Source organism: Arachis duranensis, chromosome 4, assembly GCF_000817695.3.
Source record: "Arachis duranensis cultivar V14167 chromosome 4, aradu.V14167.gnm2.J7QH, whole genome shotgun sequence".
Taxonomy (NCBI): Eukaryota; Viridiplantae; Streptophyta; class Magnoliopsida; order Fabales; family Fabaceae; genus Arachis; species Arachis duranensis.
In genome coordinates this window covers 6,561,882-6,576,210 of record NC_029775.3, presented here as the reverse complement: position 1 = coordinate 6,576,210, position 14,329 = coordinate 6,561,882, and the positions used below count along the sequence as shown (strand labels likewise).

The following is a 14,329-nucleotide window of genomic DNA, read 5'->3' as shown; positions in this document are numbered from 1 at the left end:
GAAAATGAATTTACATGTACGGTTGGTGATTACATCCTTATGCTTTCTGATTTTTTTTTTTTGTTCGTATTCAGTGAATTCCTGAAGTGCTTTGGGTGCCACTTGGAGGCATTAGTTACAGATCTTCCAATGTAATTATAATCCACGGTTTGAAAGTAGATGTATGAAATTTCGTAGGTAAGAGCATCCTCTTATTCCTCTATATTCTAGTTTCATGAAATTGACTACTACTTTTAGAGGAAATATTGGATAAATCTAAATTTTATTTTCTCTTGAGTCACAATCCGTTACTTTACTTGTTTTGTGTTATAAATCAATAACTTGGTGAAGAATTACTTTAAAAGTGGGCTTAGATGTGATAAATCTTCTGAAGCATATCAGAAATTAGAAATAAGCTAAAGTCTTCAATGCCAATAATTTCTTTTCAGCTTCTATGCATCAGGATTATCTTCTGAGGCCATCTAGCCCTAATAAGTAAAGTTACATCAATTGAAAGGTAAGATTATACTATTAATGATGTTATTTGGCTGCAGGTTGCCTGCTTCTTTTGGTAGAGTTAGAAACTTAGAATCATAGAAAAATAAGAATGTGAGGTAGATATTTTGGGTAAATTCCAATTAAATACCTGCTCAAGGAATCCTTTCGCGTTATGGGTATTATCGTAGGATGCAAAACCCTTTCTTTTTCAGCGCAAACAAGAATGTTGATGGCTGTGCTCCTCCTCCTAGTATATTAATTTTTTGTTTAACCTTATTGGATTGTTACTTTAATAGGGTATTGGATGGTTGGTCTGTTTGATATATCCTTTGCTTATTTCATTCGATGTTTACTTCTGTATGTAATCGGATGGTTGGTTTTCATCGTCGATTTTATGATTGCTTGAATAAGGTTTTTCTCTTAAGTAGAGATTGTTACTATAGGGACATTTGGAGGATTGACTTTGATGATCATGAGTGCTAGTTTGATGTTATTATGTTGAAAGCTTCTTTGAATCGGCTAATGTTTGATGGAACATATGGTGAATTCAATAAATAACTGGATCATTGAATTGCACTGATTACTTTACTGTTTAGGTGTGCCATATTTTTGCTTTGTGTGAATCTGATTTACCTGCTGGATTGTTATGTTTATAGTTGGCCGAGTCGGACTCTCGGACTCTCTGATTTACCTTTGAGGAATAAACTGCCAAGGTTGAAAGTTGAGGAAGAATGGGTATTTGTAACAGAAACTAATATTGAAGCTGAATGGTCAAAAGCTTGCGAAACGAGTCCTTCAAAGCACAAGTTTTGTTGAAGATTGGGTTTAGCCATCTAGGAACATGGAAATATTACAGCTTTACGTTAGTTAATGAAGCAATATTTGTCTGCTTTTAGGGGTAAGTTAATCTTAGGGATCATTTAGAGTCAGTCAATTTATACCATCACAAGTTTTAAGTCTCTAGCTACCACTTTGGTTCCTCAACAGGGACGGACTTAGAGGGGGCGAGTAGTGGCATCGGTGCCCCAAAAATTTTTAGAAACTATATTTATATATGAGATATGTATTTAAAAAAATAAAAAAATTATATAATTTAGTATTTTCATATGTATTATTTTTTATTATGTGATAGATTTATCTCTTAATTGTTTAATTCACTAATAACTTTAACTTAACTAATTTAATATCATACCCTCAAAGACTTTATAACTTTCAAATTAGTTTTTATATAATAATCTCTATATTTATTTAAAAAAATTATTTGTTTATTTTATATTAACATATTTAAAATTTATATTATTGTAATAATAACTTATGTAGTTATATTTTGGTAATCATATTATGTACTTTAGATATTTTTTTCTTATAAAAAATATTTATTTTTTTCTAAATTTATGTTGTTAAAAGAAAAACTTTTATAAAAATATCTTATATCTTGTATTCTATAAAAGTATTGTGTCTTTCAAATAATTAATAATTTATCATTTATTTTCAAATTTTTAAAAAATTTTAAAATAATTAATTTTAATTAATAAGATATGTGATTATTTTTAACTAAACACGCTATAAATTATTGGTACTTTATAATTTTATAATGTACTATTAATATTGTTATATTTTTTATGTAACTATCATATTAAAAATAAAATTATAAAAAAAATTTATAATTATATATATATATATTTGATAAATTTTTTATTCGGCCCTCCATTACTAAATTTTCTGAATCCGTCTCTATTCCTCAACAAAGTCAATAGTAACTTGAGAGTTTCAACATCTGATGATAATTAACGTTGTTGAAGTCTATTCATTTAATCAATTCATAGCCTTTTGTTGCTTGTTTTTACTGTTACTTTCCGGTTGTTGATAGATAATTTATCATCTCTTTTTTCTTTTGCAATAAACATCACTTTTGGATTTAATTTGTGGCCATGATGCTGTATGGAGGGACTTCATCCTATGGCCGTGGATGGTCCTATGATGTATTCTTGAGTTTCAAGGGTGAAGACACAAGGAGAAACTTTACAGGCTCACTTTATTCAGATGGTTAGTTTCCATTCTAGCTATTTTTGTTTTTGTTTTTTTTTAAGTAATTGAATTTTTTGCATATTTTTTCTAAGTAATTGATTTCTTTGCATCATATACTCTATGGATTGTGAATTTGTTGAACACTTCAGCACGTATTTAGTTGCGCACAAATTACTTATTGTTTTCTTAAAATTGGTGATTGGAAATTTTATACCCAAAGTAATCATAAATTATACTACAAATTGTATACCCAAAGTAATCATCCACTTTAGAATGAAAAGAACAATCCGCAATCATACTAAAATAAATATCCGCCTTAGTTTAAATGGCTTAAAGTATAGTACAGAATTTATCTCAATCATTGATGCGAAAAAGAAAATTCAATGGATAAGAGCAATATAAACAGCAAGAATTCTTATTGTATTAATCAATTACACTAGAATTCTTGCTATTAGACACACTAATTAATTTTTTTATTTATTGGACACTTAATCTAATAGTGACATATTTTATAATTTTAAGAAAATGACTAACTTAAACAGAATTAAACGTGTTAGTAAAACTTTAAATTATAATAGACTCCATGCTCACAATATTTTTAACAGAGTCTTTTAATCAGGCAAAATTATGTTAAATTCAATCTAAATCAATTAAACATCCAAATTAGAATGAAAATAACCACCAGCCTACCTAATAAAATGAACATCCAGCCTATTTCAGTTTTTCTTTTAATTTTTTTGTTTATGTTATATAGCAGGGTAATAAATTGTACTACAAATAATATACCCAAAATAACCATCCACTTTAGAATAGATAGAACCATCCGTTATTATAGTTAAATAAACATTCGTCTTAGTTTAAATGGCTTAAAATATAGTACATGGTGTATTTCAATCCCTATGCAACTTGTTATTGACCTCTCAATCCATCTTAGTAAAATGAACATACTTTAGCATGAGACGCATACTTATAGGTCAGAATTGAACATAATTTTTCATAAACTTAATAATCTTCTTTCTTTAATTTAAAATAATCTTTGCACTCTGTACTAATGCTCATGCTGATGAACTTTAGCATATTGCATGGGTTCAATGCAAGAAAAGATAGAAAAGAAAGATAGTGAAAATTATATCACTAAAGAAGATATGAAACCAGAAAACAAAACTGAGGCATGTGCATAAAAATTCTGATGGCACAAAAAAATTGTCAATTCTTACCTTGATTCAAAAATACAAATTTATATAATATAAAAATTAATAAATAAACAGTTTAAAATTTTGTGTGAGAAATTAAAGTAACCAACTACAATCACTGGTAAAGGCTAGTTCATACAACTTGATATCTAAATGTAAATAATGATCTGAAATATTCCACACCTAATTAACACAATACAGTGTTCAAGATAAAAAAGATTGTTACAATCACACCTAAACTAAACAACAACAAAATAAAATGTAACAAATTAGCATGATCATCTTCCCTTTTTCATTTTTCATCTTGGATCAATTGTTATGTCAAATACCTTCTCATGAGGTGGCTCTCTATTCTGCTTGTTTGGTATTGAATTCTTTGGCTGCACCCTTTTTTGTATCATTGCTAGCTTTTTTACCTAAGAAATGACTAGCAAAATAGCACTAAAACATAGGATGATGACAAAACATGCATGCTTAACCAAGTCTAGCAACGTAGCACTGAAAAAAAGTGTCTAAACTTTACTAACATCTTGTACCTTGCTTGTAAAAATCAAAGACCATTGTTATACTGAAAAAAGAAGGAAGCTACAGAGTAAAAAATCAAACACTGGCATGGAACATCATGGCATCAAATAGTTTATAAATTATAGATTTAAAAAAAATGAAATTTGGCTAAAGAGGCAAAAACCAAAGCAAATACCTAGAATTAGTTCCACATTTTTAACAAAATCCATTCTGAGCATCTCATTAGCCTCATCAAGGACATGAAACTTTAGCTGGATCAGGTCAATATTTTTCCTCTCTATATGATCCTATATAACATCAACAATTGCCATTAAATAGACTAAAGCTTCTACTATCAACATTGGCAATAGGTATGAATCATATTGCAAAAATGAAAAATCATTATATGAAACCAGCAAATATTATAAAGGCAATACTTTCACGCGACCAGGAGTGCCAACAACAATATCAACATCTCTCATAAGCTTACTCTCCTGAGTCTGGTATGGAGCCCCACCATACATAAACAGCAAGAACTCAATCCCATTGCACCACCATAAACTTTAAAATCAGCATACACCTAATCAAAGAACATCTGAAACTTAGGTGTCAAACAAACATACACTATAGAGTAGAACGATAACTTTACTGACCTTTTGTAGTGCAAGAGGGGGACGAAGAGAAGCGTCGCGATCAGGTAGAAGGAACGGTGTCGTTGGATTAGTTGACGACAGACACAAACAACGCAAATAAGACGCGGCGTTCAGAGATGAGTATGGTACGACACAGGTCCACATGGGCATGCGGATGTCCGGCGGCCAGGCGACGGCGACAGGGAGCTCCTAGTCAACAACCGACGCTCGACGGTAGTACGAGGGAGGTGCGCGGGACGATAGCAGTAGCGAACATCAAGCGTGAAGGAAACACTCCAATCGTGCGAGAGGACCGGTTGGGTAGCACCGACTGCTCGGGTTGCAGCGGACTTCATGGAGGTTGGTTCTCCAGCGCCGACGGTGGGCTCTCTTCGGTAGCTGCTTGGTCAAATTGAGGGAGGGGATTTTTGCTAAGTCAAAAGGAGAGGGAGAGTTAGATGAAAGAGGTAACAATAAAGTGAGAATCTTAATTTCATTCGAATTTGAAATTTGAAATAAATAATAATTAATTACTTTAATTATCACTTGATTTTAATTACAAAATTATCCTCATTGTACACATTGTAGAGCAATTACATTGGCTCCTCATACTTTTTCATAAAATAAACACAATTTAAAATTACTTGATTCTCCTAAAGCAATTTTCAAAACTTAAATACCCTCTTCTTAATAATATATAAATCGTGTTACGGCTTTGAGGGTTATACAATATATTAACTATGACACTCTAGAACGCTTTATGTATGAATATTTTAGGGGAATAACTCATAAATCGTGTCAGAGTTCACATTTACATGCAAAGGCTAACTCTCAGCACCCTGTCACGATTTATGTTCAATTTTGGAGACTTTCAACATGTTGTCACGATTTATCCTCAACGTGTTGGGCCAACCGTGGAGAGCTCTCAACTATCGGAGAGATTTCGGGGAGGAATCAAGTGAGACAACCTAAGATGAGAAGACACCACATCCAATCCAAAACCTTAAGGTAATAAGTTAATAGATCTCTCATCCTATAAACTCATCACTCTTTCTTACTTTTTTGATGTGGGACTAACTTCATGTACTTCTCACATTTGCAACAAAAACACAACGAACTAATCATGAGGAGAACTAAAGAACCCTATAAACATGTTCTTCCCTAACTTATCAATTATTTATTTAAAAATAGATGTGGATGTATCAATTATTTTTAAAAGTATATTTATTTAATCCAATCTAAAAATAAGTATCAATAAAGATTATATACATCCACATCCTATTTTAAAAATAAATTGATACATTACAAATCAAAACTTTTTTTATTTAATTTGGTCTTTTTAATAGAATTAATAATTGAAATTATAAAAAATAATTAAAAATTATATAAAGTGAAATAAAAAATGACAAAGAAAAATTCAATAAAAAAATGCATCAATAAAAAAGATTAAAAAAATATATGAGCAATGAATACTACAAATTTCATAAAAACTTAAATTTATATTATTCAAAACGACATGAATTTATATTATGCAAAATTATATTTTTTTAATAGCCTTTTGACTCATTTTAAAAAAAAAATTAAATTTATGCATTAAAATTTAGTATTCTTCTTATTATAATTTGTCAATACTCTTTTTTTTATTTAATTTGGCCTTTCTAATAGAATCAATAATTAAAATTATAAAAAGATATATTTTTATTTTTAAGTTAAAATTTAAATAGATTAAATTTAAATTAAAAATTTAATTAAATTTGATAATGTAGTCATATTATTGTACTTATATGATTAATTATGTTTATTCAATTTTAAAAAAATTAGCTGTTTAAAATTAGTAATTTTAAGTTAAAAATTTCTTGTACTTGTATTAATTTTAAATTAAAAAATTACAAATAAAAATATCCGTATTATTATAAAATTTCTAAATTTAAATATGGCCTATCTCAATAAAAGATACAGATGTATATAATACTTCAAATTACATTTATAAGTGTAATTGACAAGTTAGGGAAGAATATGTTTATGGAGTTTTCTAACTAGTTGAGGGTAAAATGTGACGGGGTGTTGAGAGTCCCCAAAGTTGAGGAATTTGCACGTAAATCGTGTTAACCCTGTGTGGTTTAGTCTCGAATCGCGTAACTCCTCCCACTATAGAACGATTTATAGGTAACCTATAAAGTTGTGAACCCTGATACGATTTATGAGTTACTCCTCTAAAACATTCATGCATAAATTGTCCTAAGATATCATGGTTAATATATTATATAACCCTTAAAGTCCTAGGACTATTTATATATTATTAAAATAGGTATTTACGTTTTGAAAATTGTTTTAAGGAAATCAAGTAATTTTGAATTATGTTTATTTTATTTGAGTGAAAAAGCCTATGATATATTCTCTACAATTAATGTTTATAGGTTTTGAAGATTTTCAAGATCCAAAAACTTTCGAGATTAATAGTTGGTAGTCTCCAATATTTGTCTAATATTTGTCTATTACAAGGTTTGATATATTTTTCATTTTTGCTCCATTTGCAAGCTTAACCAATTTATGCACAAGCCTTTGCTTGCTAGTTGAAAAGCTGAAAAAAGAGTATTGAGATATTTTGAAGATTACAGAAGGCTTAAAAAATGATAGGTTGAATTTATGGCCTTCTTTTTCTTTAATAGATTAAGTATTTAAACCCAACTTCAATCTTGATTTCTGTTTGACCTGTATAGTAGAAAATTTAAGAGATAATTTTTTTTGTCTCATAAATATCAGAAAATAGAACAGTGAGAGAAAAGAAGAAGTTGACACAGTCATGTATCCTGGTTCAGTTGCCTTGTGCTATGTAACCTACATCTAGTCTCCACCATAACAGTAGTGGTGAAATTTTCACTATAGTCAAAGTATTATATACACTAATTTCCTAGGATTCACATAATCCTATCTGGACACACAAGTTTCTTCCTAAACTTGACTTGGTTATGCTAATACCTAACTCTTTACACTAAGTGCTTACTCAACTTAGAAAGGGGAACTTCACTGGTACAAGATACAAGACAAAAAATTCACTCAACCTTTTTTTTACTCTTAGACTTTTTCTCAATGTCTCTCATTCTGCCTTTTACCTCTCAAAGATATTACAGAAAGATATACATTGAAAATGAAATACAAACTGTAAAACATGAAGGAGATTGATGCATAACAGCTTAAACACTATGAACTGAACCCAACAATATAACTCAAGACTTCATTATTCATCTTAGCGGAGTGCTTCTTTTTATGTAGGTGCAATGTTTCGAAGACTTTAAACTCAGTAGTGAGATTTCACATTTTCACACACCACTCTCTATTTGGGTTCTTTCTCCTTACACAAATCAGTAAAACATTTTTTCTTTTGTACATCTTGCAAAGTCACAGTTTAGATTTTTCTTGTGTCAACTCTTTGAACTCTGAGCTCCCTTAACTTGTCATCTCACTTACTTCAATTAACCCCAAATTAGAAATTTTAAAGTTGGTTCCTTTTACTTGACCGAAGACTTTAGTTAGAGCAGCAAAAAGAAACTTTTCAATGGTAAACCCAAATCCAAACTCTTGAGTTTGTGCTTTGTCTTCAAGAAACAATTTGAGCCTTTGATTTACAGCAGTGATGATCAGAAATCACTTTCTCCAAATATCCCAAATTGGCGTTATAGAACTTTGAAAAAGGAGTGAAGAAAATAAATTGCATGTAAATAGAAATAAATCACCTTTATTCTCTGACTTAACTTTGCTTGTTTTGATTTAGGTGATTAGACATTTATTTTTGTGATTTACCTTTCTCTTTCTTTCTTCTTTGGTGAATGAATGAAGAGGAAGCTTTCTCTCTTTCTTCATGAGTCAGACCGAAGAGAACCTTGTGAACATTTGCTTTGGTTGGCTTCAACTTGGATGGATCAACTTGGACTTGGATTGGCTTGACTTTTCATTCAACCAATTGATTCCTTTGCTTCCTTTCTTTGGGCTTTGAGAGTCAGAGAGCCCATTGAAAATCTTTGTTTCTTTGCTCTATCTCTTTGGGCTGCTGTGCTACTTTAATTTTGGCCTGCAACACTAACAAAGGCAATCAAAATTGATTGGGTGTTTAACTCAATATATCAATATTTGCCATCATCATTTAGATTAGTCATATTCTTAACTCTACAATCTCTCTTTTGATGACAAACATAATTTTAAAAAATAGAGTTAAAAAAAATTGAATTAGATAAATATAATGCACTTCCCTTTTAATGATATCATTTGCTTTTGGCTTGCTCCCCTTTTTCTTTTCAAAGATTGCTCCCTTTGAATTTGTACTCTTTATTTGTTTCATGTTCACATATTCACAAATGGAATACAACTTTTTCTAGAACCAAAAGTTCTGTAAAAATTTGTAAAATAAAGCATGTCTTCATCACATAAACCAGAGCACATATCATCGTCACTGAGGCTTTTGCTTCGGTTCAATATATAATGACTGAGGCTAACTTTGGTTGGTTAATCCGATCTGTTCATCGATGGTCGGCAAGTATGATGGTTTTAATGATGATCCTGCATGTATTTCGTGTGTATCTTACCGGCGGTTTTAAAAAACCTCGTGAATTGACGTGGGTTACGGACGTTGTTTTGGCTGTATTGACCGCATCTTTTGGTGTAACTGGTTATTCCTTACCTTGGGACCAAATTGGTTATACTAAAAACATAAAAAAAAACTACTACTATATTACTACTACTACTATACTACTACTTCTCCTTTTGTTATCAAGGTAGAAAAAAAAAGAGCATATTCACACCTGCAATAACCTGTTAAGGCAAAGTCTAGATAACTAGATAAATCAAGAGCAAAATAAAGTAGTAGTTAATGTGTTTACAGTCATTCAAGACAAGACAAAGTTTAAAACAAACTACAATTGTTCTATAAGACAATTATAAAAAAAATAGAACAGAAAAGAACAATAAAAGAGACATCCTCAGACATCTGAACCATCTCCTTCAAAATCAGCAGGTTCTTCAGGGCAGAGGCCACATTATCATCCTCAAGTGTATTTTCAATGAATTTCATGAGAACGGCTACTTTGTCTCTGGGTTTTCTAAGGTAGTTTTCATGCTTGGCAGCCAGTTTTCTCTACTCTTTATTTAAGGTGATCAGATAGTTGGATTGAGAGACAAATTCCTGTATTACATCCTTTACCACTTCATATAGAAGTGATTTATGTCCAGTGGAGGCTGAAGTCCCAGAGGCAAATGGAGGAGTAGATTCCTCTGGCTCATAGTCGTCGTCATCATCATCAAGGACCACCTTTTTAATTCGAGTTTGTCCCTTTTTCTGTTGTTTCACTGAACCACCTCCTTTTAGATATGAGTGTCTATTTTCATATGTCTCATTTGACAAGTCAATACCAAAATATTCAAAAATGCAGGTTAAGAACATGTCATAAGAAAAAACTTTATCTTTCTCACTTCTAATGCAATCAAACATATACCTTACCATTAAGTATGCAAAAAAATTTTCAGATTTTGTGAGAATAGCATATAAAACCATAGTGTCACAGAAAAGATATCCTCTGATAAGAACCACTCTGAGAAAGAATAATATGATTTACTATACGATGTGGCTGAGTCCAAAGATAACCCAGGACTTTGTGAATTGGTGTGAGGCTATCAATCAGAGACATGTTTTCACACACAACAGCCAGACCATCTCTATAGAAAATACCTAACCCTTCATCCATTTACCAGAAGTATAAGCACATGCACCGACATCGGTATATTTTAGAGCGTCACTTATGATTTTCTCATTCAAAACAAGGTCATGACCTTTCACATATGAATGAATGCTGCCCTCATGGTAAATATGGGTAGACAGATTTTTTTTTTTTTGAAAATATGGTTTCAGTCCAGAAATTGAAAATTATCAGCAAAAATAAAACTTTTTTTTCAGGGTTGATAAATCAATAAGAAAACTAGGACAGATGGTATGATGAATAACAACACCTTCATAGAAATTATTATTCATGGCGGATCGAAAACGGTGAGGATTATAGTTAGAGTGAGAGGTTATGAATTGTGCTTTGTGTTCAAAAGGGTCAATGAAATGCTCTTTCACTGATTTGAGAGGGTGATAAGCGTTACCTCTTTGAGAATACTAAGGTGCAAACGTAGGCTTAGGTTACGATGGTTCAGGCGCTGACTTCTCAGCTGCTGGTCGCTTCTCTTTCGAAGTGTTTGGTTTCGAGGGAGCACTTGGTGGAGCCATCAACTTGAAAGAAAAAAGATACTTTGAAGTTATTTTGGTGTTCGATTTCGAGGGAACTAATTTAATATATAAAATTATATTAGATTGATTGATTTTAAAAATTACTAGTTAATGTTAAAAAGTATTTTCATAAATATTTTTAAGAGTGTCTATACTTTTTCTAGAATTAAAAACACGAGAACATAACCTTTTTTATTTACTAAATACGAATCGATGAAGTGTATAAATACATAGCTAAAAAGCATCGTTAAACTGTATATTAGTGTATACAATCGTATTCCCCATAATACTCTAATGTAGTAAGTTGACTTGAACAACAAGTCAATTCAATAACAAAGCATAATACATAGTAGAGTAAATGGTGTATAATCTTTAATTTCTAACGCGTCAAGAACACGTTTTTAAACTTTTAATTTGTCAACACGTTCACATCAAAAATTAAAATTTGCACCAAACTCGTTGAAAAAACAATTGTCTTATTTGTTAAGATTTAATAATAACAAAGTAAAAGTTTTATATAAATAATAAACTATTATATTAGTCTTGAATATTTGTGTTGAGTATTAATTTCATCTCTAATATTTAAAAATTTTTTATTCCAGTTTCAAATATTTTATTTTGTTTTATTTTTATTTTTAATAAAAATTATATTTTTTTCAAAAATATCATTGTTTCTGTTATTATCTTCGTTCTTTTATTATTTTGCTACTTTTAGTGCCAAATTACTACAACCATGGCCACAATCACCATAATTCTAATCTTTGTCTCTATCTAAAAAATATAATAATAAAAAATAATATTTTTGAAAAAAAATTGATCAAAAAACTAAAATAAAATAAAATATAATATTTTGGACAAAATAAAAAATTTCAAACATTAGAAACAAATTTAAAATTTAACTAAATTAAAAATTAAAATAATACTTTATCTTTCTATAAAAATATAAAGATTTGTTTACTTTGCATTTTTATTTTTAATATTTTTTATTTTTAAGATACTGTAAAAAAAATATGAATAAAAAAAAGTTTTGCTGCTATAGTTTTTTTTTTCTTGAAATCTCAAAATTAATACTATAAGAAACCAAATAGGTTGTAAAATTTTTATTTTTGTAACAAAGATAGCCAACTTTTTTTTCTAGCTAACATCAGCTACTTTTTTATAAATTAATTTATTATATTAAATTTTAAACTCTAAATTATAAACTCTTAATTCTATATCTAAATTATAAATTCTAAAACAACATTGTCTAATATATTAACCAACCAAAAATTAATTACCTATATTTTTTTTCTAATAGTCACCGAAAAAATTTTGGTTTCTCTCACGATACTAATTATATAAAAAAGAGTTAGGTTACGTATATACCAAAATCAGCCATTAAAATTAGTTAATAATATAAAATATATGTTGAAATATAAATACATATTGAAAATAAATTAAAACACATATATATTTATACACAAATATATTGATGACTAATTTTAATGACTGATTTTAGTGTACAAATAGCATTTTGTATAAAAAAAGTAATTATCCAAATTAGTGCCAACGATTTTAAAAGTGGACATTTTAGTTCTATAAAAAATTAATATACAGATCACTTTTAAAATTTTACTCCAGCAGATAAATCAGTTTCCAGTTTATTTTCCGACAGAATAATTATATCCAAATTAGTTACTAAATATTTTAAAAGAAGACATTTTAATTCCAAAAAAATTAATACACAGATTAATCCCTAACATTTTTTTTCTGTTAGATAATCTCCCGTCCATTTTACTTTTAATATATGTCAACATTTATTATTATTAACTTAACTTTATACATGTGGATGATGACACTAGCATATTAATACACTCTATTCGTTAGAAACAAGTAAGGTGAATAATGATATTTTGAAATCCAAACTAAAATATTTTTTTAATACAAATATTTTTTAAAATAAGACATCTTTTAATTATATTAAATACAAAAATATCAAATAATTTCAATTTTAAATTTCTTGTAAAATAATCTCTAATAATTTTATTGAATATTATTATTATTATTGTTCATACCTTGACCCAATACTAAGGCCCAGGTCCTAATTTTATTTTACTTTTTTTGGGATAGATGACTATTATGTCTGATGAAAAAAATGTTAAAAATTGATTTATGTATTAATTTTTTTATGATTAAAATATTTGTTTTTGAAATTTTTAAAAACTGATCTAAATAATTATTCTGTTAAAAAATAAATTAAAAATTGATTTATCTATCAAAATAAAATCTTAAAAATATTTTTATATATTAATTTTTTTTAAAAATTAAAATGTTCATTTTTAAAATTATTGAGAACCGATTTAAGTAATTACTCATAAAAAAAATTACTTTCTCCTTAAAAAAGCTTAGCTTCTGCTTCTATATCTTTAACAAGTGTTCACTCATAAAATACCCAACCTTTATTTTTCTAAAGTACCACCACTTTTATTACTACTTGATTGATTTATATGTTAATAATCCCCGTTAATTTTCCCTGTACTTTCCCTTGACTTGACTTAGCATTACTTTAATTGATTTCATTTCTTAAAATCCAGGGTCCACGTTATTTAATTTTACTCGGTTTTGCATCAACTCTAGCTACTCATGTCTCACTTGCATATATTATAAATACCCAACTCTCACTACATTCTCATCGCATACATCAAATTGAAACTGGTTCTAATTTCTGAACTCTTGAAAGTTGTAACAACAACCACCTAGTATTAGCTTTCACATAAAAGAAAATGAAGGTAAATATATATAATAAACCTTGCATATACATATATAATTTTAAATTCTTTTATTTTATTATTTATAATATGGTTTATTGTGTTTGTAGCAAAAGATTGTGATGCAGGTCCACATGAATTGCCAGAAATGCAGAACAAAGGCACTCAAGGTTGCTGCTTCAGCAAACGGTTAGTCAAATTGAAATAAAATATTAATTTAATTAATTTAATGGTAGAATCTCATTTGAAGATACGTGTGTCATGTAGTCGGTTCAATTAAATAATATATATTAGTAACCAATTGTAAAAGATAGATATGATATTTCTCGATTGTATTAATATATAACTACATAGAATTTTCACCTGATTTAATATATTAAACACTAATTAATTGTATAGAAAATATATTGTATCCGAATACAATGATTTTTTAATGTAACTAATTAGTTAAAATTCACATTTATAGTTTAAAAAAAATTTAATTATTCT

At 28.9% G+C, this 14,329-nt stretch overlaps 1 protein-coding gene across 1 annotated transcript in view; it reads left to right on the top strand.

The window, feature by feature from the left end:
• The first annotated feature begins 13,753 nt into the window (after positions 1 to 13,753).
• Positions 13,754 to 14,329, top strand: part of LOC107483016 (heavy metal-associated isoprenylated plant protein 47) — a 1,521-nt gene continuing 945 nt past the window's right edge. The window contains exons 1-2 of the mRNA XM_016103614.3: positions 13,754 to 13,861; positions 13,951 to 14,029. Coding sequence (XP_015959100.1) covers positions 13,856 to 13,861; positions 13,951 to 14,029 — 85 coding nt within the window. The 5' untranslated portion in view covers positions 13,754 to 13,855. The remainder of the gene's footprint in view (positions 13,862 to 13,950; positions 14,030 to 14,329) is intronic.